Source organism: Cornus florida, unplaced genomic scaffold (genome assembly GCF_030987335.1).
Source record: "Cornus florida cultivar Cherokee Brave unplaced genomic scaffold, ASM3098733v1 CherokeeBrave_3.0.0_Hap2_Chr02, whole genome shotgun sequence".
Lineage (NCBI taxonomy): Eukaryota > Viridiplantae > Streptophyta > Magnoliopsida > Cornales > Cornaceae > Cornus > Cornus florida.
This window is the reverse complement of record NW_026775572.1, coordinates 57,274,165-57,298,713: the sequence shown is the minus strand read 5'-3', so window position 1 is coordinate 57,298,713 and position 24,549 is coordinate 57,274,165. Positions and strand designations below refer to the sequence as shown.

Below are 24,549 nucleotides of genomic sequence, written 5' to 3'. Positions count from 1 at the left end.
TATATTATTTTAATTCCACATAATTTAAATGAAATAAATCACACAAATCAATAAAGATAATGCTAGAAATTAAATGAAGTTAGAGTTTGAGATGACAACGTGATTTTTTATATAGAAACCTCCAAAGGAAAAATCAGGAAGATAAGCAATCAAAAGCGAAAAATTAATCCACAACCTCTAACCTTGTCTCAGTCTCGCAATTACTTCACTCTGCCAATAATTAGTTGTTAAACATTCTAGACTGAGTCTTGTGATTCCTCATTCAAATGTTGAGGGCTCCAGGATGACTCATCAATTCTTGCAGATGAGCATCTTCCTTGCAATTACGAGGATTCGTCTTCACTCTTCAATAACTCTTGTAACGACCCACTCCACCACATGATATGATATTGTCCGCTTTGGGCCTGAGCCCGCACGGTTTTGCTCTTAGGTTTCACCCCAAAAAGCCTCATACCAATTGGAGATGATGCACTTACATATAAGCACTTCACCTTTCCTCTACCCAGGCGATGTGGGACTTGTGCACCCGTAGCTCGCCAGTGTGGTAGCCTGACAGTGTCTCTCGCACCCGCCCACAAGGTCATCACAATCCACCCCCCTTGGAGGCCCGACGTCCCCGTCGGCACACTTCCGGCTGGGTCAGGCTCTGATACCAACTATAACGACCCACTCCACCACATGGCATGATATTGTCCGCTTTGGGTTTGAGCCCGCACAGTTTTGCTCTTGGGCTTCACCCCAAAAGGCCTCATACCAATTGGAGGTGACACACTTACATATAAATACTTCACCTTTCCTCTACCCAGGCGATGTGGGACTGTGCACCCGTAACTCGTCAGTGTGGTAGCCTGACAGTGTCTATCGCACCCGCCCACGGCACACCCGTTCACAAAGTCATCACAACTCTACCTTGAACAAAAAAACTCTTCTTTCTTTCTTTCTTCATTCCGTTCATTCTATTGGTGTTCAATTACTCACATATGGCAACCCATCAAGCTTCCGATGCACTATTCTTATCAATTACTTTTTTTGACTAAAAGCAATAAACTTTCTCTACATACTCTTTATACATTGATCACTTTGCTCTTAATCGAGCTTAGAGCAAACCCCTTTATTCTGCACACCACACTCCCACCATCTTAATTAAAAACTAGTACCTACTCTTTGGCTTGTCCCCAAAACTTGTTTCTCACGGGATTCACACCAACATACATTCGTGTCATCATTAACTCTGATTGAATTTCCATAGCAACTTATGATTAACTTTCTACTTTGACGAACTTCACACCAATCTTCTGCCCAAATCTTTAAGACCAACCACAGGTTCTTACCCACCATCAACTCTAATTCTAGTTGTTAAGGAAATTAACTTAGTCTAACTCACTCAACGATCGACGGTTGTTAAGAGTTAAATCCCTCATTCATTACATAAGCATCATAACATCACATAAACACAAACATATATGGAGAGAACAATCATATACATCAACACATAACACAATACTTTTCATGGTTCACCCAACTTTAGGGTTACGTCCATAGAGAGAAATTTTACTATTATAAATCTTTTGACTTGATAAGAGCTGCCAAGCTCTTTGTCCTCCTCGAAGGGGTTGATTCCTACAGGTTGGCTTGTGGAGGAAACTGTTTGCCCCGTAAATGAGTTGGCTTAACAACCTTGGTGGCACCCATGTGGAAATTTGGTGATGACTAGAGCATACATAAGAGAGGCATGGTGAGAAAAAAGAACTAAATTTTTTACAGTGTTGAAAGCTTGAAGGAAATAGAAGAAGAATGAATCCTCAACCTTCTTTGCAATTTAAAGTTTTTTCCTTTACTCATTCTCGAATTGAATCCTCAACTTACTATAATTGTTGTTGAAATCTGTAATTTACATTATAACTCCCACATTATGATTATGTTTGCAGTATTGTGAGATCAGTTTTTTTTTTTTCGCTAATCGAGTTGTCTAGGGTTTTGTCCCAACTAGTCTACATAACTAATGCAAAGCGATCCCTTCACACGAATCAAATAATGCTCAGACTCTATATGTTTGTGGTTATAGTGAAATCAGGTTGTGTAAGTGTGTGTGTGTATATATATATATATATATATATATATATATATATATATATATATATATAGATGTGTGTGTGTGTGTGTGTGTGTGTGTGTGTGTGTGTGTGTGTGAGTACAAGTGAAGATGATCAGGTTGTGTAAGTGTATTTATATGTGTGTGTGTGTGTGTGTACAAGGGATGATGATATTTGTAACTGTCAATTGACATTGGGAGCCACATACTATGGTGTAATGCTATGATTACTAAAAACAAAACAAAAAAAAAACTCCCAATAATTTATTAAGATTCAAAGGTAAGTCAGGTGATTTTAATAAAATAAAAGAAGGCAAGCCCGATTATTTAGGATAAAAAAGAAGAAGAAAGTAAGTGGGATGCTTTAGGAAAAAAAAAATAAAAAGTAAGTCCTCGATGGAAGAGAGAAAGTGAGGGCCATAAGAGCGGGTCACAATGAACTTTGATAGTCAGAAAACAAAAATAATGTCGTAGTACGGTTCATAATACACATCTTATTATTATTATTTTTTAAATTATATATACTTATGAAATTTTATTTTACTATTGCCTCCTCCCCACCAAGGGGAAATTACAAAAATAAAAAATAAAAAAAAATAATCCCCCTATTACCCCTCACACAATTTTCCCCTGTTGCCCCCTCACACAATTTCTTTCTCGCTGTAGAAATTGAACGAGGGTGGGTTTTTTGGAAATGTGAATTTACAAATTTAATTAAATGTTAATTTAAATATATTTTTAAATAAAATTGATTAAAAAATTAGTGTTTTAAAAATTCAAAAATTATTTTTAAGTTCATAAACAGTACTCCTTCCGTTTCAAATTAAATGTTTCTTTTTGAGAATCTATCTTTTTAAAAGGATGGATTTTAATATTTTTTTATTATCTTAATTGCGAATGAATTATCAAATATATTAATAATGGGTTCATTGATGTGATGATTTACTTTTTATAAATTCAATGTAAAAAGGTCTTAAATTAAATATCTCTTTTTGAAAATCTAACTTTTTAAAAGGATGGATTTTAATATTTTTTTATTATATTAATTGCGAATGAATTACCAAATATATTTATATTGGGTCCATTGATGTGATGATTTACTTTTTATAAATTCAATGTAAGAAGGTTAAATTGGTAATGTTATAAAAAAAAATAGTACTTTGACTTTTCAAATGAGATATTTATTTTGTGACGATCAAAAATAAAAATTTGAACATTTAATTTGTGACGGAGGGAGTAAGACTTTTTTCGTCAGTCTTTTTATCCCTCAAAATAAGGAATTTATTATTATTATTATTATTTTAAAAGTAAATATACTTACACGGATTAATTAGGCAGAATTATTAGGCCTATTAAATTTAATTGGTCATTAATGTATTAAATAAAAAAGTTAAAATCTCATTTTCTTATATTTAATATGTATTATGTATTAAAGAATCAAATGTAATTGGCAAAGTAAGTCTACCTAATTGTTCCGTATATGTATCATTGCTTTTTTTTTTTAAAAGGATACTCTGAGCATAAAAATTGTCTTTTTCTGTTAATTGATTGGCATTTTGGTCATGGCACTGAATGAATTTTGGACGAAGGTGGTTAGCTGTCAAAATCACATGTGTACACAATGCAAAAAAATTGCAGAAGTATCCAATCTCTGGCTTTTTTTTTTTTTTTTGGGGAGGGGTGGTTGTCAACTTATTAGGTCTTTAATTTATATAGTTTAAGCACTCGATGCATTATATAATTATACGCTTGTGGGGGTGCTGAAGCATGATTTTTTTTTTTTTTAATTATTATTATTACTTTTTTGTATTAATAAAAGTAAAGGATGGAAGAGCACAAGGGAAAGGCAACTAAAAACCAACCACGACCAAACTACATACAGAAAATTAGTTCAAACAAATTTACAGACCTGATTAAATATATAAATAAGAAAACACTCCCAAAGCATAATAGGCTTGGATAAAACGACTGAGAACCAAGCCACCCAAACCATCACCAGACACCAACACCTTTTATTAACAATCACGCGAGCAACTCCACCTTTAGCCTAGCTTCCTCTCACCGAGATACTAAGGCGATGCTATACATGTGTATGTGTATGCATATATAGTAGCTACGCTTCATGTTCAAGTCCCACTTCATCCGGCACTTGGATTGAATCCCATTCCACAGTGTTCGCCACAGCAACATTATCCTTGAGTAGATTCGTCTGTATGAAAGTTGTTTTCCCCCTAGAGAATGGCACCTTTGAGTGGGGTGAACGGAAAAGGCATCTTCCGGTCATAACTTTGTAATAAACCCTATAAACAATAGCAATATCTTGTGAGCCCACCTCATCCTCCCCATTTTGAGTCCTAACATATAGTTTCCAAGTGTCTAGGGCATCCTCCAGAGGCACTGAATAGTTTGGATAACAATTGAAATAAACTGGTCCATCACTGATAGAGGACTCCATGGTGCCTAATATAGAATCTTTGAACTTAAGATATCGACCATCGCGAAGACAAACCAACACAGATGTATTCAAACCATTTCTAGTTAAAGGCTTCACACCCACTTGTACTAACCCCATATGGAGGTACTGATACCTCAGCTTGTGCAGTTGGATTGCACGGCTTGCATGTACTTGAAACTCGACTTCACCTTGATTTTTGATTGACACTGTTTTTTCTAGGGTTTTGATCGCATAGCCACCTGATTCCGATTCATAAATTCCTTTCTTATGGAAAACATTACCCAAAAAAGAAATCCCTTTCTTGTGAAAAACATCATAAATAGGAACCTCTGGAGGCTTCCAATCCTGAACAAGTTTTAATACTACATCTTCTTGCTCTAATTTATCAGTAACAGTTTTTGGACAACTAATGGCACACTTAATCAAGATTTCCATTTATATCAACACTGGCTAGCTTCCAAACAATTCACAAAATTAAGTAATTAACAATAGGAAAAATTAAATAACATATACACTAGAGTGAAAATTAATAAGAAAAATACACTTACTTGCTTGAAAACTTGAAGTAAACCCTATAAAACAAATATAAACGGAAATGTTAATAATTTCTCTGACAGCGAGCAAAAGATAAATAGGCAACCTTTCGGACTTCAAAAACGGATTTCAGAGCTGTTTAATAAAAGATAAGGTAGGTAAAGCCACTAAAGCAGCTTTTAGAAAGTTTTTTTTGTCAAGACTAGGTTGACTCTCAATAGTTGAGTTCACCGGATTGTATTGTTTTTTACCTTCCTGTGGATTGGTTTGGTTAGCGTAATTTTGAAATTTTTTAGAGTTGGGATGGAGGATTTTTCATAAAATATTTGCTGCATAGAACACCAAATAAAAAATAATAAAAAATTAACTTAATGCATTTTTTTACCTTACTAAGTGAAAAGTTGATACATTCTTCATTGGAAAGGAAAATAGATTTTAATGACTAAAATTAAATAAATTTTATTTTACAATGATCATCAAGGGTTTTTTTTTTTTAAAATTTTTTTATGAAATGTTAAGTAAATTTACAGACCTATGATTTCACCAAAGTTTGAATTTTGAACTTTCTTTTTGGGAAGGTGGGTTTGTAAAGTACAGCTATTGCTCAATTTGGTATAATTTCAAGGCTTCTTTATTGTGACGACGCACTATTATAACTGCGAGTCTCCTCCAAACCCAAAAGTGAAGTCACAAAATGCAAAACAACTCTTTGCATTTCCAATCACAGAGAGACAAATAAAGGAACAGAAGAGAATTCAAACGATATTGATGAAGAATAAACAAGAAAAAATGATACCTCCCCGAGTACTAAAATGAGAAAAATTTAGCCCCTACAACAAAAGAAATTATTGTGACGAGGTGTTCAAACATACAGAAAATAAAAACTGCTGACTATTGAGAATAAATATCACTTATTTATAAGAGCAGGGACGAATCTAAAAATTTATATGAGGGGGGCAAATTTATATAAAAGGATTTTTCATAAATCTAGTGGGGGCAATTTCAAAATTTTATGAGTATAAATACAAAAAATTACAAATTTAGGGGTATAAAATAAAATTATAGCTCACAGTAGATCCATAAGAGTAAGGACATACATTTTTTTTTTTTTCCTGGTAACAGAAATGCCTTACAGCATCTACAAGAAACAGAACAACAACACAAAAACCATAACTAAAGCTTCCCACTCAACAGCCCAACAAAACAAAAGAGCCACAAAACCACGTAGAACCGTAACAAAATGACAACTAAGCAGTGCCCACCACAGAAGATAAAAAGGAAAATCCAAATTGTAAATCAGCTGTCCAAGGTGATTGCCAAAGAGCCAACAAAGGCGGAGAACAAGGACCATGTGACCACATATGAGCCCTACAATTAGATCTTGTCTTCCAAACATAAGCACCACTAACCACGGCATAAATGCCTTTGATAGAGTCACGTACCATGTGTCTACCTCATGCCCAATATATGTTTTATATTTAATTGTGAGGTTTCTGAGTCATGACAAGTGTATTTTTATTCTCAATAAAAGTATAATTGGTTCTGTTTCAAATACATCCGATTGCACTTTTCTCGGGTTTTGAAGTAACTCTGAGTAAAAAACCGATTCCATTTCAAAAAGAACCAATTGCACTTGTTTAGTTGTTTGAACATAAAAAGAAATTTTCTTTTAAAGTCAAAATTTGAATTTCTTTTTTGTCAAGGTTTAGAGAGAAGCTTTTGTACTAAATTGTTAAATTTTACTAGGGTTGTTAGGTCTCTCTTAACACACATATATTATTTATTATATCTAAAATCATTACAACTCTTGTGATCTAATTTTAAAAACTCTACAGAGCTATTATGAGATTTTGCAGAGATTGATTATTTTTCACATTTATAATACACATACTACACACATGCGTGATTTATGATGTGATTCTCTTAATCGGAGTTCTTGACAATCCAAGATCTATTGCTACCTGTAATCAAAACAGATTTGTTTTTTCAAGTACTTTAATAATTCTATAGTTTGAAGAAAATGAGGAAAAGATCACACTCTGAAGGGGCTAGAGCATTCACGGACTGTTGATCTATCAACAATCCTTCTATATGGATCAATGGACTAAACCTGAAGTTGAGAGCATTTGGATGGGGGAGTCGCAAAGCCGAAGATGTTTAACAGTTGATTCTCGGTAGAGTGTGTTAATTTTACGGTGTGAAAATGTAAGATGTAAAATAAGAAGATGAAAGAGAGAAAGGTAGAGAACACAATATATACATGGTTCGGCTCTAAAGCCTACATTCTTGGATTAAGAGCCACTGAGGCTACATTTCTCTTATCACTTGTACTACTTGATATGTTTACATTGTATTGATACACAATATATAGGAAATAAAGTTGTAGACAAAATAAATAAATCAAGGAGGAAAGAAAGGAAACCAAATATAATATAATATAATATGTATGAAGAAAAAAGGGAAACAAAAGGAATAAATCGAGGAAAGAAAGGAAAATGAATATAATATGTATGAAATATATTCTCCCACGAACTTAAGATGGGTTTCTCGAAGCCAACTTGAGTTTGGAGATGAAATATTGAAAACCGTGGTGAAGCGAAAAGCATGCGAAAGGCTGGAATAACGCACAGGAAATGGCCGGAAAAACGCTGGGAAATGGGTCGGAACAAAGCCGAGAAATGGGCTGGAGCAACACTGGGAGACATCCGGGTGATCCATTTAAGAAATGAAAATGATCCAGAACTAAGCAGGGGAATAGTCAGAACAAAGCCGAGAAATGCCAGAACAACGCCGAGGAAATAGCCGGAACAACGCCGGGGAATAGTCGGAACAAAGCCGACAAATGCTAGAACAAAGCTGGGGAATAATCGGTCACCGCTTCGGAGCTTTGACTACCGTCAGTGAAGGAGGAGCGCTTTGGCACATGTAGCGCGAGTGAGATCTACTCACAGGGGCGTGCGTCGCATAGGCGCATGAAGCACAAGTCAGATCTATTTTGCAGAAGCGTCGGCGCGTAAAGGTGCGGGACGTCGCTTGGAAGCGCATGGTTGATCGAAAAAGGAAAATAAAGAGAGATTTGAACCAGAAACAGATCAGATTTTACTGGAAAAAAAAATGGCAGAGCTCCAAATGGAGCCATAGAGAAGACAACGCAAACTTTGGTGCAAACGATCAAGGATCGTTGCTCTGATACCATGTTAATTTTTTAATTCAGAATATAAGATGTAAAATACGAAGATGGAAGAGAGAAATGTAGAGAACACAGTATAAAAATGGTTCGACACAACGGCTTATATCCATGGATCAAGAGCCACTGAGGCTACATTTCTCTTTTATTGATACACAATATATAGGAAATAAAGTTGTAAACAAAAGGAATAAATCAAGGAGGAAAGAATCAAGAAGTAAATCAAGGAGGAAAGAAATAAAACCGAATATAATATATATGTATAATAAGGAAAGAAGGGAATTAAACAAAAGGAATAAATCAAGTAATAAATCAAAAAGGAAAGAAAGGAAAACTAATATAATATACATGTATAATATATATAATATATTATACATATGTATAATATATGTTTCAATAGAATGAAGATCGAGGGTGTGAGGCTGAGTCAAAGTCAATTGAATTTTGCTTCAACTATAGTTGATCTTTTTGCTCAAGACCGCATGACAGTATCTGAGAGTTTTTCCCACTTGCTAAAATTTTGGTGTCAAGCTCTTCATCTACGTTTGCTTTACTTGCATTTTATTTTTGCTTTGTGTGATGATTAATTTAGTTTTATTTCAGTAAAATTAATATTTTGCAAAATTTGGATAAAAGGGAAATTTGAACCTGTTCACCCCCTTTAGATTATTATTCGCAAGTCACGTCTTGGTGCAATGAAGAAAGTTCATACAGTGTTAAAGAACTCTTGAAGAATATCATTCACTAGAAACAACTTTGAAAGCCCATTAAAAATACTCATTTTTAAAGCAATCGAAACGAAGTCTACAACATAACTTCATTTGCCATACTATAAGTCTAGAACCTCTTCCAGTTCAGTCGTCATACTGGCAATGGCGACCAACATTACCACACTTGATGAACAAAGTACTAATAAGTGAATCGAACGATATAGGTTCAGTAATTAAGTAATTAGAGATGATATATAATGTTTGTTCATCTGACGCTATGAAGTAAGGACACAAATTAGATGTACAATTCTTTTTTTTTTTTGGACAGGTTAAAAATATAAAGAGGCAAAGAGAGAAATAAGCATTAATTAACCTAATATAAGGCCAAGCAAACATAAAACAGAAACAAAGCTCAAATAAAAGGAGCAAATGTTTACTATAAAAAGTTGTACATAAGTGGTATCTCTTCAACTTTTTGAACCCTTAATTAACCCAAGGCCTTCTTGTCAGGAAAAAAAACCCCTAAGGACAAGGAAACACGAAATAGAAACAAAACTCAAATAAAAAGGCTAAAATTTGTCACCTCTTTTTCTTTTTGCCTTCTAACCTTCCAAAAACGTATAGCACTTCCTTTCTTGAAAAAAAAAAAAAAAAATTAATAACAAAGACACTTTAAACCAGTAAGTTCATCTATCGCATGAAACTAGCTAACAACATCAATTAAGTATTAGGCCTTGATGATAATATCAAAAACGTATAATTTCATTGTATTGTATTCATCATTTCATCATCCAAAATTAGGAGTCCGATGCAGATTTTATTTTGATAATTACATTGTATTGTATTCACTAAAAGAGAAAAGTTCCAAAAAGGAGCAGCAGTAGACACAAGTCTAATAATATGACAAAAAATGAGTAAATAATTTATCTGGCCTCTCTTTCTACCCTTTCTTACTTCTTGAGATCGATGTTCCCTGTAAATATAGCTGCATCACAAGCATTTTCTAAATCAATTTCCATTATCAAGTGGCCGGAAAAAAGACTCTCTGCACCATCAAGTTGAATAAAGCTCTCCACATAAGAATATGCACTATAAGTCCCCAAATATCCGTGGATTCCTAGATCTTTAGCTCTTTGGGTCTCAAAATTATAAGATAACAGCCAATCACCCTTAATGAATTCTTCTAGGGAATCTGCTTGTAGCAGTTCACCGCTCTTTCTCAAGCCTAGCATAATGATATTAGATTGGTCAGGGATATTAACATTAACCGTAAATCGTTTTATCCAACAACCCAATTTGCCACCCTCCATTGTCCATATGTCACACTATTCATTTCCATAACTAACATAAAATTGGAAAAGATACAGTGATTCCTCCAAAACTGCAATGTCCAATTGATATTTTGGAGCAATTTTTGGCAGCACTACCTTTTCAAAAACTTCATCACCCATTTCGAAATGCATAAGGAGAGAACAATCACCCTCATCAGGTCTCCTCATTCCAACCCAGTATACTGCTCCAATCACGATTGCAGGTTTCTGAGGAAAAATATAACATGAAGGACCAACATCAATTCTTCTCCAAGAGTTCGTGTTAAGACTATAAACCTCAATTAGGAATCGATCTTTGAAGGGCATATCCATGTCGTGCCAGTAGAAAATCCTCACAACCTTGTAGTCATCAACTCCGGGATAGAACCCAAATGCCAAATGATCGGACTTGGAGTCCAAAATTAGAGAGTTTGGGAGTGTCTTTAATTTTCTGAGTGCTGGATTCCATAAGAATACGGTGCCTGTGCCTTCATTAGACAAGCATATGAGCCCATTGCTGGAACCGTGCATGGCTAATGACTGTATGAGAATGTGTGAGGGAAACTGCGGTTCATAATCCTCCCAAAAAGATTTATCAAAGATTCATCATCATAACGTATTGAGTACCGGCCAAATCGGTACAACTCAGATTTGGGGTAGTAGGTAAGGATGATTAAGTGTTTTTTTGGCTTGTGGTTTTGAGATGTGCTTGAATGAAAGTAGGGTGAGTTATTAGAGAGCACCATGATTTGCAGACTGACGTGAATTGGAGTAGTAATTTTACCGGCAGTCTAATGAGAATCTGAATCAAGAGGGAGATAGTGAAGATTGGAAGTTAAGGATTCTATTCTGCCGCTAATCCTAGCCATTTTGTTTTACCTTCCCTTCATGATAATCCGAAACCCTAGATTTTGATTTTTAATCAAGAGACAGGAACTGATAATCAGAAACCCTAATGCAGTTTTAGGAACATATTAATGTTTAACCTTGATCGGCTAAAAAGAAAATAGAAAAGGCTTATGAAAAAACTGGAAACTCTCTCTGTTTTAACACTAGGATCGCATATACTCCGTACATAATGTGGAAAAAATATTTAAAATACAAGTAAAAAATACTAGTTACAAAAGGAAAGGAATATATATGGGTTATATTCCTATTTGCTGTTTAAATGTGGATTTTTTAAAAAGTAAAAGTTGGAACCAAATCCTTTTGAGATTTGAAATTGCAATGGAAAAAGGAATTGGATTATAATTAAAATGGAATTCCATTTACCTTCGGAATAAATTGAAATTCAAATTAAATGATTTATTCTTTTATATTTGGATGTAAAAATAAATTTTAAAAATATATATTTAGAAAAAATAAATTTTGTACCATTTTATATCCTATAAATATGTGTATGTAATAACTTATATTTGTAGGCTTGCAGCACTTGGCAAACATACTATATATATATACCCTATAAAAGTGTATTTAATTTTGATTATTTATATATATTTTTAAATAATTTTTTTAATTTACAAAAATATTATACGTTTTACACACTCTTTTTCTTTTTTCTTTTCTTTTTTTTCAAAGAATTCTTGTTGCTCAAGAATAATTCTTGTTGTTCAAGAATTTTGTCCTCTTATTTCTTTCTATTTTTCCTCTTTACCCTCCTCCCATTCACCACTCTTTCTCGATCTCTACAACTTTTTTCTCTTTGAATTACCTCTCAAACACTGCGGCTAGCCGCCACACCCTCTTTCGCTCTTCCCACCACCACTGTCGCCACCATGGCCTCACTTTATCTCTTTTACCTCTCATTTGCTCTGAAGGTTCCATTATTTTGTGTGAGTCAAGCGGAAGTGGTATGGAAATTAGTTTGATCCCAAGCGAAAGAATTAGAGTGGGTTGAATAGGTTTAGTTTGTCCTTTTAATTAATTTTTATATTATTTTAATTCCACATAATTTAAATGAAATAAATCACACAAATCAATAAAGATAATGCTAGAAAGTAAATGAAGTTAGAGTTTGAGATGACAACGTGATTTTTTATATAGAAACCTCCAAAGGAAAAATCAGGAAGATAAGCAATCAAAAGCGAAAAATTCATCCACAACCTCTAACCTTGTCTCAGTCTCGCATTTACTTCACTCTGCCAATAATTAGTTGTTAAACATTCTAGACTGAGTCTTGTGATTCCTCATTCAAATGTTGAGGGCTCCAGGATGACTCATCAATTCTTGCAGATGAGCATCTTCCTTGCAATTACGAGGATTCGTCTTCACTCCTCAATAACTCTTGTAACGACCCACTCCACCACATGATATGATATTGTCCGCTTTGGGCCTGAGCCCGCACGGTTTTGCTCTTGGGTTTCACCCCAAAAGGCCTCATACCAATTGGAGATGATGCACTTACATATAAGCACTTCACCTTTCCTCTACCCAGGCGATGTGGGACTTGTGCACCCGTAACTCGCCAGTGTGGTAGCCTGACAGTGTCTCTCGCACCCGCCCACAAGGTCATCACAATCCACCCCCCTTGGAGGCCCGACGTCCCCGTCGGCACACTTCCGGCTGGGTCAGGCTCTGATACCAACTATAACGACCCACTCCACCACATGGCATGATATTGTCCACTTTGGGTTTGAGCCCGCACAGTTTTGCTCTTGGGCTTCACCCCAAAAGGCCTCATACCAATTGGAGGTGACACACTTACATATAAATACTTCACCTTTCCTCTACCCAGGCGATGTGGGACTGTGCACCCGTAGCTCGTCAGTGTGGTAGCCTGACAGTGTCTATCGCACCCGCCCACGGCACACCCGTTCACAAAGTCATCACAACTCTACCTTAAACAAAAAAACTCTTCTTTCTTTCTTTCTTCATTCCGTTCATTCTATTGGTGTTCAATTACTCACATATGGCAACCCATCAAGCTTCCGCTGCACTATTCTTATCAATTACTTTTTTTGACTAAAAGCAATAAACTTTCTCTACATACTCTTTATACATTGATCACTTTGCTCTTAATCGAGCTTAGAGCAAACCCCTTTATTCTGCACACCACACTCCCACCATCTTAATTAAAAACTAGTACCTACTCTTTGGCTTGTCCCCAAAACTTGTTTCTCACGGGATTCACACCAACATACATTCGTGTCATCATTAACTCTGATTGAATTTCCATAGCAACTTATGATTAACTTTCTACTTTGACGAACTTCACACCAATCTTCTGCCCAAATCTTTAAGACCAACCACAGGTTCTTACCCACCATCAACTCTAATTCTAGTTGTTAAGGAAATTAACTTAGTCTAACTCACTCAACGATCGACGGTTGTTAAGAGTTAAATCCCTCATTCATTACATAAGCATCATAACATCACATAAACACAAACATATATGGAGAGAACAATCATATACATCAACACATAACACAATACTTTTCATGGTTCACCCAACTTTAGGGTTACGTCCATAGAGAGAAATTTTACTATTATAAATCTTTTGACTTGATAAGAGCTGCCAAGCTCTTTGTCCTCCTCGAAGGGGTTGATTCCTACAGGTTGGCTTGTGGAGGAAACTGTTTGCCCCGTAAATGAGTTGGCTTAACAACCTTGGTGGCACCCATGTGGAAATTTGGTGATGACTAGAGCATACATAAGAGAGGCATGGTGAGAAAAAAGAACTAAATTTTTTACAGTGTTGAAAGCTTGAAGGAAATAGAAGAAGAATGAATCCTCAACCTTCTTTGCAATTTAAAGTTTTTTCCTTTACTCATTCTCGAATTGAATCCTCAACTTACTATAATTGTTGTTGAAATCTGTAATTTACATTATAACTCCCACATTATGATTATGTTTGCAGTATTGTGAGATCAGTTTTTTTTTTTTCGCTAATCGAGTTGTCTAGGGTTTTGTCCCAACTAGTCTACATAACTAATGCAAAGCGATCCCTTCACACGAATCAAATAATGCTCAGACTCTATATGTTTGTGGTTATAGTGAAATCAGGTTGTGTAAGTGTGTGTATATATATATATATATATATATATATATATATAGATGTGTGTGTGTGTGTGTGTGAGTACAAGTGAAGATGATCAGGTTGTGTAAGTGTATATATATGTGTGTGTGTGTGTGTGTACAAGGGATGATGATATTTGTAACTGTCAATTGACATTGGGAGCCACATACTATGGTGTAATGCTATGATTACTAAAAACAAAACAAAAAAAAAAAACTCCCAATAATTTATTAAGATTCAAAGGTAAGTCAGGTGATTTTAATAAAATAAAAGAAGGCAAGCCCGATTATTTAGGATAAAAAAGAAGAAGAAAGTAAGTGGGATGCTTTAGGAAAAAAAAAATAAAAAGTAAGTCCTCGATGGAAGAGAGAAAGTGAGGGCCATAAGAGCGTGTCACAATGAACTTTGATAGTCAGAAAACAAAAATAATGTCGTAGTACGGTTCATAATACACATCTTATTATTATTATTTTTTAAATTGTATATACTTATGAAATTTTATTTTACTATTGCCTCCTCCCCACCAAGGGGAAATTACAAAAATAAAAAATAAAAAAAAATAATCCCCCTATTACCCCTCACACAATTTTCCCCTGTTGCCCCCTCACACAATTTCTTTCTCGCTGTAGAAATTGAACGAGGGTGGGTTTTTTGGAAATGTGAATTTACAAATTTAATTAAATGTTAATTTAAATGTATTTTTAAATAAAATTGATTAAAAAATTAGTGTTTTAAAAATTCAAAAATTATTTTTAAGTTCATAAACAGTACTCCTTCCGTTTCAAATTAAATATCTCTTTTTGAGAATCTATCTTTTTAAAAGGATGGATTTTAATATTTTTTTATTATCTTAATTGCGAATGAATTATCAAATATATTAATAATGGGTTCATTGATGTGATGATTTACTTTTTATAAATTCAATGTAAAAAGGTCTTAAATTAAATGTCTCTTTTTGAAAATCTAACTTTTTAAAAGGATGGATTTTAATATTTTTTTATTATATTAATTGCGAATGAATAACCAAATATATTCATAGTGGGTCCATTGATGTGATGATTTACTTTTTATAAATTCAATGTAAGAAGGTTAAATTGGTAATGTTATAAAAAAAAAATAGTACTTTGACTTTTCAAATGAGATATTTATTTTGTGACGATCAAAAATAAAAATTTGAATATTTAATTTGTGACGGAGGGAGTAAGACTTTTTTCGTCAGTCTTTTTATCCCTCAAAATAAGGAATTTATTATTATTATTATTATTTTAAAAGTAAATATACTTACACGGATTAATTAGGCAGAATTATTAGGCCTATTAAATTTAATTGGTCATTAATGTATTAAATAAAAAAGTTAAAATCTCATTTTCTTATATTTAATATGTATTATGTATTAAAGAATCAAATGTAATTGGCAAAGTAAGTCTACCTAATTGTTCCGTATATGTATCATTGCTTTTTTTTTTTAAAAGGATACTCTGAGCATAAAAATTGTCTTTTTCTGTTAATTGATTGGCATTTTGGTCATGGCACTGAATGAATTTTGGACGAAGGTGGTTAGCTGTCAAAATCACATGTGTACACAATGCAAAAAAATTGCAGAAGTATCCAATCTCTGGCTTTTTTTTTTTTTTTTTGGGGAGGGGTGGTTGTCAACTTATTAGGTCTTTAATTTATATAGTTTAAGCACTCGATGCATTATATAATTATACGCTTGTGGGGGTGCTGAAGCATGATTTTTTTTTTTAATTATTATTATTACTTTTTTGTATTAATAAAAGTAAAGGATGGAAGAGCACAAGGGAAAGGCAACTAAAAACCAACCACGACCAAACTACATACAGAAAATTAGTTCAAACAAATTTACAGACCTGATTAAATATATAAATAAGAAAACACTCCCAAAGCATAATAGGCTTGGATAAAACGACTGAGAACCAAGCCACCCAAACCATCACCAGACACCAACACCTTTTATTAACAATCACGCGAGCAACTCCACCTTTAGCCTAGCTTCCTCTCACCGAGATACTAAGGCGATGCTATACATGTGTATGTGTATGCATATATAGTAGCTACGCTTCATGTTCAAGTCCCACTTCATCCGGCACTTGGATTGAATCCCATTCCACAGTGTTCGCCACAGCAACATTATCCTTGAGTAGATTCGTCTGTATGAAAGTTGTTTTCCCCCTAGAGAATGGCACCTTTGAGTGGGGTGAACGGAAAAGGCATCTTCCGGTCATAACTTTGTAATAAACCCTATAAACAATAGCAATATCTTGTGAGCCCACCTCATCCTCCCCATTTTGAGTCCTAACATATAGTTTCCAAGTGTCTAGGGCATCCTCCAGAGGCACTGAATAGTTTGGATAACAATTGAAATAAACTGGTCCATCACTGATAGAGGACTCCATGGTGCCTAATATAGAATCTTTGAACTTAAGATATCGACCATCGCGAAGACAAACCAACACAGATGTATTCAAACCATTTCTAGTTAAAGGCTTCACACCCACTTGTACTAACCCCATATGGAGGTACTGATACCTCAGCTTGTGCAGTTGGATTGCACGGCTTGCATGTACTTGAAACTCGACTTCACCTTGATTTTTGATTGACACTGTTTTTTCTAGGGTTTTGATCGCATAGCCACCTGATTCCGATTCATAAATTCCTTTCTTATGGAAAACATTACCCAAAAAAGAAATCCCTTTCTTGTGAAAAACATCATAAATAGGAACCTCTGGAGGCTTCCAATCCTGAACAAGTTTTAATACTACATCTTCTTGCTCTAATTTATCAGTAACAGTTTTTGGACAACTAATGGCACACTTAATCAAGATTTCCATTTATATCAACACTGGCTAGCTTCCAAACAATTCACAAAATTAAGTAATTAACAATAGGAAAAATTAAATAACATATACACTAGAGTGAAAATTAATAAGAAAAATACACTTACTTGCTTGAAAACTTGAAGTAAACCCTATAAAACAAATATAAACGGAAATGTTAATAATTTCTCTGACAGCGAGCAAAAGATAAATAGGCAACCTTTCGGACTTCAAAAACGGATTTCAGAGCTGTTTAATAAAAGATAAGGTAGGTAAAGCCACTAAAGCAGCTTTTAGAAAGTTTTTTTTGTCAAGACTAGGTTGACTCTCAATAGTTGAGTTCACCGGATTGTATTGTTTTTTACCTTCCTGTGGATTGGTTTGGTTAGCGTAATTTTGAAATTTTTTAGAGTTGGGATGGAGGATTTTTCATAAAATATTTGCTGCATAGAACACCAAATAAAAAATAATAAAAAATTAACTTAATGCATTTTTTTACCTTACTAAGTGAAAAGTTGATACATTCTTCATTGGAAAGGAAAATAGATTTTAATGACTAAAATTAAATAAATTTTATTTTGCAATGATCATCAAGGGTTTTTTTTTTTTAAAATTTTTTTATGAAATGTTAAGTAAATTTACAGACCTATGATTTCACCAAAGTTTGAATTTTGAACTTTCTTTTTGGGAAGGTGGGTTTGTAAAGTACAGCTATTGCTCAATTTGGTATAATTTCAAGGCTTCTTTATTGTGACGACGCACTATTATAACTGCGAGTCTCCTCCAAACCCAAAAGTGAAGTCACAAAATGCAAAACAACTCTTTGCATTTCCAATCACAGAGAGACAAATAAAGGAACAGAAGAGAATTCAAACGATATTGATGAAGAATAAACAAGAAAAAATGATACCTCCCCGAGTACTAAAATGAGAAAAATTTAGCCCCTACAACAAAAGAAATTATTGTGACGAGGTGTTCAAACATACAGAAAATAAAAACTGCTGACTATTGAGAATAAATATCACTTATTTATAAGAGCAGGGACGAATCTAAAAATTTATATGAGGGGGGCAAATTTATATAAAAGGATTTTTCATAAATCTAGTGGGGGCAATTTCAAAATTTTATGAGTATAAATACAAAAAATTACAAATTTAGGGGTATAAAATAAAATTATAGCTCACAGTAGATCCATAAGAGTAAGGACATACATTTTTTTTTTTTCCTGGTAACAGAAATGCCTTACAGCATCTACAAGAAACAGAACAACAACACAAAAACCATAACTAAAGCTTCCCACTCAACAGCCCAACAAAACAAAAGAGCCACAAAACCACGTAGAACCGTAACAAAATGACAACTAAGCAGTGCCCACCACAGAAGATAAAAAGGAAAATCCAAATTGTAAATCAGCTGTCCAAGGTGATTGCCAAAGAGCCAACAAAGGCGGAGAACAAGGACCATGTGACCACATATGAGCCCTACAATTAGATCTTGTCTTCCAAACATAAGCACCACTAACCACGGCATAAATGCCTTTGATAGAGTCACGTACCATGTGTCTACCTCATGCCCAATATATGTTTTATATTTAATTGTGAGGTTTCTGAGTCATGACAAGTGTATTTTTATTCTCAATAAAAGTATAATTGGTTCTGTTTCAAATACATCCGATTGCACTTTTCTCGGGTTTTGAAGTAACTCTGAGTAAAAAACCGATTCCATTTCAAAAAGAACCAATTGCACTTGTTTAGTTGTTTGAACATAAAAAGAAATTTTCTTTTAAAGTCAAAATTTGAATTTCTTTTTTGTCAAGGTTTAGAGAGAAGCTTTTGTACTAAATTGTTAAATTTTACTAGGGTTGTTAGGTCTCTCTTAACACACATATATTATTTATTATATCTAAAATCATTACAGCTCTTGTGATCTAATTTTAAAAACTCTACAGAGCTATTATGAGATTTTGCAGAGATTGATTATTTTTCACATGTATAATACACATACTACACACATGCGTGATTTATGATGTGATTCTCTTAATCGGAGTTCTTGACAATCCAAGATCTATTGCTACCTGTAATCAAAACAGATTTGTTTTTTCAAGTACTTCAATAATTCTATAGTTTGAAGAAAATGAGGAAAAGATCACACTCTGAAGGGGCTAGAGCATTCACGGACTGTTGATCTATCAACAATCCTTCTATATGGATCAATGGACTAAACCTGAAGTTGAGAGCATTTGGATGGGGGAGTCGCAAAGCCGAAGATGTTTAACAGTTGATTCTCGGTAGAGTGTGTTAATTTTATGGTGTGAAAATATAAGATGTAAAATAAGAAGATGAAAGAGAGAAAGGTAGAGAACACAATATATACATGGTTCGGCTCTAAAGCCTATATTCTTGGATTAAGAGCCACTGAGGCTACATTTCTCTTATCTCTTGTACTACTTGATATGTTTACATTGTATTGATACACAATATATAGGAAATAAAGTTGCAGACAAAATGAATAAATCAAGGAGGAAAGAATCAAGAAGTAAATCAAGCAGGAAAGAAAGGAAACCAAATATAATATAATATAATATGTATGAAGAAAAAAGGGAAACAAAAGGAATAAATCGAGGAAAGAAAGGAAAATGAATATAATATGTATGAAATATATTCTCCCGCGAACTTAAGATGGGTTTCTCGAAGCCAACTTGAGTTTGGAGATGAAATATTGAAAACCGTGGTGAAGCAAAAAGCATGCGAAAGGCCGGAATAACGCACGGGAAATGGCCGAAAAAACGCTGGGAAAATGGGTCGGAACAAAGCCGAGAAATGGGCTGGAGCGACACTGGGAGACATCCGGGTGATCCATTTAAGAAATGAAAATGATCCAGAACTAAGCAGGGGAATAGTCAGAACAAAGCCGAGAAATGCCAGAACAACGCCGAGGAAATAGCCAGAACAACGCCGGGGAATAGTCGGAACAAAGCCGACAAATGCTGGAACAAAGCTGGGAAATAGTCGGTCACCGTTTCGAAGCTTTGACTACCGTCAGTGAAGGAGGAGCGCTTTGGCACATGTAGCGCGAGTGAGATCTACTCACAGGGGCGTGCGTCGCATAGGCGCATGAAGCACAAGTCAGATCTATTTTGCAGAAGCGTCAGCGCGTAACGGTGCGGGACGTCGCTCGGAAGCGCATGGTTGATCGAAAAAGGAAAATAAAGTGAGATTTGAACTAGAAACAGATCAGATTTTACTGGAAAAAAAAAATGGCAGAGCTCCAAATGGAGCCATAGAGAAGACAACGCAACCTTTGGTGCAAACGATCAAGGATCGTTGCTCTGATACCATGTTAATTTTTTAATTCAGAATATAAGATGTAAAATATGAAGATGGAAGAGAGAAATGTAGAGAACACAGTATATACAAGGTTCGACACTACAGCTTATATCCATGGATCAAGAGTCACTGAGGCTACATTTCTCTTATATTGATACACAATATATAGGAAATAAAGTTGTAAACAAAAGGAATAAATCAAGGAGGAAAGAGTCAAGAAGTAAAACAATGTGGAAAGAAATAAAACCGAATGTAATATATATGTATAATAAGGAAAGAAGGGAATTAAACAAAAGGAATATATATAATATATGTTTCAATAGAGTAAAGATCGAGGGTGTGAGTTTGAGTCAAAGTCAATTGAATTTTGCTTCAACTATAGTTGATCTTTTTACTCAAGACCGCATGACAGTATCTGAGAGTTTTTCCCACTCGCTAAAATTTTGGTGTCAAGCTCTTAATCTACGTTTGCTTTACTTGCATTTTATTTTTGCTTTGTGTGATGATTAATTTAGTTTTATTTCAGTAAAATTAATATTTTGCAAAATTTGGATAAAAGGGAAATTTGAACCTGTTCACCCCCTTTAGATTATTATTCGCAAGTCACGTCTTAGTGCAATGAAGAAAGTTCATACAGTGTTAAAGAACTCTTGAAGAATATCATTCACTAGAAACAACTTTGAAAGCCTATTAAAAATACTCATTTTTAAAGCAATCGAAACGAAGTCTACAACATAACTTCATTTGCCATACTATAAGTCCAGAACCTCTTCCAGTTCAGCCGTCATACTGGCAATGGCGACCAACATTACCACACTTGATGAACAAAGTACTAACAAGTGAATCGAATGATATAGGTTCAGTAATTAAGTAATTAGAGATGATATATAATGTTTGTTCATCTGACGCTATGAAGTAAGGACACAAATTAGATGTACAATTCTTTTTTTTTTTGGACAGGTTAAAAATATAAAGAGGCAAAGAGAGAAATAAGCATTAATTAACCTAATATAAGGCCAAGCAAACACAAAATAGAAACAAAGCTCAAATAAAAGGAGCAAATGTTTACTATAAAAAGTTGTACATAAGTGGTATCTCTTCAACTTTTTGAACCCTTAATTAACCCAAGGCCTTCTTGTCAGGAAAAAAAATACCTATGGACAAGGAAACACGAAATAGAAACAAAACTCAAATAAAAAGGCTAAAATTTGTCACCTCTTTTTCTTTTTGCCTTCTAACCTTCCAAAAACATATAGCACTTCCTTTCTTGAAAAAGAAAAAAAAATTAATAACAAAGACACTTTAAACCAGTAAGTTCATCTATTGCATGAAACTAGCTAACAGCATCAATTAAGTATTAGGCCTTGATGATAATATCAAAAACGTATAATTACATTGTATTGTATTCATCATTTCATCATCCAAAATTAGGAGTCCGACGCAGATTTTATTTTGATAATTACATTGTATTGTATTCACTAAAAGAGAAAGTTCCAAAAAGGAGCAGCAGTAGACACAAGTCTAATAATATGACAAAAAATGAGTAAATAATTTATCTGGCCTCTCTTTCTACCCTTTCTTGCTTCTTGAGATCGATGTTCCCTGTAAATATAGCTGCATCACAAGCATTTTCTAAATCAATTTCCATTATCAAGTGGCCGGAAAAAAGACTCTCTGCACCATCAAGTTGAATAAAGCTCTCCACATAAGAATATGCACTATAAATCCCCAAATATCCGTGGATTCCTAGATCCTTAGCTCTTTGGGTCTCAAAATTATAAGATAGCAGCCAATCACCCTTAAGGAATTCTTCTAGGGAATCTGCTTGTAGCAGTTCACCGCTCTTTCTCAAGCTTAGCAGAATGATATTAGATTGGTCAGGGATATTAACATTAACCGTAAATCGTTTTGTCCAACAACCCAATTTGCCACCCTCCATTGTCCATATGTCACACCATTCATTTCCATAACTAGCATAAAATTGAAAAAGATACAGTGATTCCTCCAAAACTGCAATGTCCAATTGATATTTTGGAGCAATTTTTGGCAACACTACCTCTTTAAAAACTTCATCACCCATTTCGAAACGCACAAGGAGAGAACAATCACCCTCATTAGTTCTCCTCATTCCAATCCAGTATACTGCTCCATTCACGATTGCAGGTTTCTGAGGAAAAATATAACATGAAGGGCCAACATCAATTCTTCTCCAAGAGTCCGTGTTAAGACTATAAACCTCAATTAGGAATCGATCTTTGAAGGGCATATCCATATCGTGCTAGTAGAAAATCCTCACAACCTTGTAGTCATCAACTCCGGGATGGAACCCAAATGCCAAATGATTGAACTTGGAGTCCAAAATTAGAGAGTTTGGGAGTGTCTTTAATTTTCTGAGTGCTGGATTCCATAAGAATACGGTGCCTGTGCCTTCATTAGACAAGCATATGAGCCCATTGCAGGAACTGTGCATGGCTAATGACTGTGTGAGAATGTGTGAGGGAAACTGCGGTTCATAATCCTCCCAAAAAGATTCATCAAAGATTCATCATCATAACGTATTGAGTACCGGCCAAATTGGTACAACTCAGATTTGGGGTAGTAGGTGAGGATGATTAAGTGTTTTTTTGGCTTGTGGTTTTGAGATGTGCTTGAATGAAAGTAGGGTGAGTTATTAGAAAGCACCATGATTTGCAGACTGACGTGAATAGGAGTAGTAATTTTACCGGCAGTCTAATGAGGATCTGAATTAAGAGGGAGATAGTGAAGATTGGAATTTAAGGATTCTATTCTGCTACTAATCCTTGCCATTTTGTTTTGCCTTCCCTTCATGATAATCCGAAACCCTAGATTTTGATATTTAATCAAGAGACAGGAACTGATAATCAGAAACCCTAATCCAGTTTTAGGAACATATTAATGGTTAACCTTGATCGGCCGAAAAGAAAATAGAAAAGGCTTATGAAAAAACTGGAAACTCTCTTTGTTTTAACACTAGGATCGCATATACAAGTAAAAAATACTAGTTACAAAAGGAAAGGAATATATATAGGTTATATTCCTATTTGTTGTACAAACATGGATTTTTTTAAAAGTAAAAGTTGGAACCAAATCCTTTTGAGATTTGAAATTGCAATGGAAAAAGGAATTGGATTATAATTAAAATGGAATTCCATTTATCTTCGGAATAAATTGAAATTCAAATTAAATGATTTATTCTTTTATATTTGGATGTAAAAATAAATTTTTAAAAATATATATTTAGAAAAAATAAATTTTGTACCATTTTATATCCTATAAATATGTGTATGTAATAACTTATATTTGCAGGCTTGCAGCACTTGGCAAACATACTCTATATATATATATCGTATAAAAGTGTATTTAATTTTGATTATTTATATATATTTTTAAATAATTTTTTTAATTTACAAAAATATTATACGTTTTACACTCTTTTTCTTTTCTTTTCTTTCTTTCTTTTTTTTTTTTTTTCAAAGAATTCTTGTTTTAAACAATTTTTAAATTTATATACACTTTAAAATAATTTCTTCAATTTACAAAAATATTGTATGCGACGTTTCCTGCTCACGCACCTATAGGTTTCTAATAATTCACGTGCATCTCCTTTAATCATTTTAGTCTTCCACTGGTTCACTCTGCTTCCATGTCAAAACTCCTCAAGTCCATCTTCGAAGTTTTGATATTCATGCCAGCATTGTTGTTACATAGTTCACGGCTGAGGAGCTACCTGTTGCTCCTAGCAAGAAAAAAGCTATAATACTCTGGTGGATTCTCTTAGAGGGGAAGATACTGTTAGATTAGTTTACTTAGATGTTTTTTGATAATATTATGAAATAAGGATTGAATAGGAGTTTACGAGAATAAGAGAAAATTAATGATAAGAAAAATAAAATAGGAACACACACAAAAGAGATAAGAATTTAAACGTGGTTCACTCTCGTAAATAGGGTTACGTCCACGGGCGGCGGCGATGATGATTCGTATCACTATAAAAAAGAAGAATATTACAAACTGAAGAACGTTTTGATTATTCCCCACAATAATCTCTCTTCTCACACCACT

General features: G+C 34.2%; 2 protein-coding genes across 2 annotated transcripts; both read right to left on the bottom strand.

The window, feature by feature from the left end:
• Window positions 1-9,928: 9,928 nt before the first annotated feature.
• LOC132296272 (uncharacterized) lies at window positions 9,929-10,819 on the bottom strand. Its single transcript, XM_059794483.1, has 2 exons — window positions 10,406-10,819; window positions 9,929-10,303 (listed from the first exon to the last, which is right to left on the bottom strand). The coding sequence occupies exons 1-2, from the start codon at window positions 10,817-10,819 to the stop codon at window positions 9,929-9,931; spliced, it is 789 nt and encodes a 262-aa protein (XP_059650466.1).
• Window positions 10,820-22,018: 11,199 nt separating this feature from the next.
• On the bottom strand, window positions 22,019-22,738 carry LOC132296271 (uncharacterized). Its single transcript, XM_059794482.1, has one exon. The coding sequence runs from the start codon at window positions 22,736-22,738 to the stop codon at window positions 22,019-22,021; it is 720 nt and encodes a 239-aa protein (XP_059650465.1).
• Between the last annotated feature and the right edge of the window lie 1,811 nt (window positions 22,739-24,549).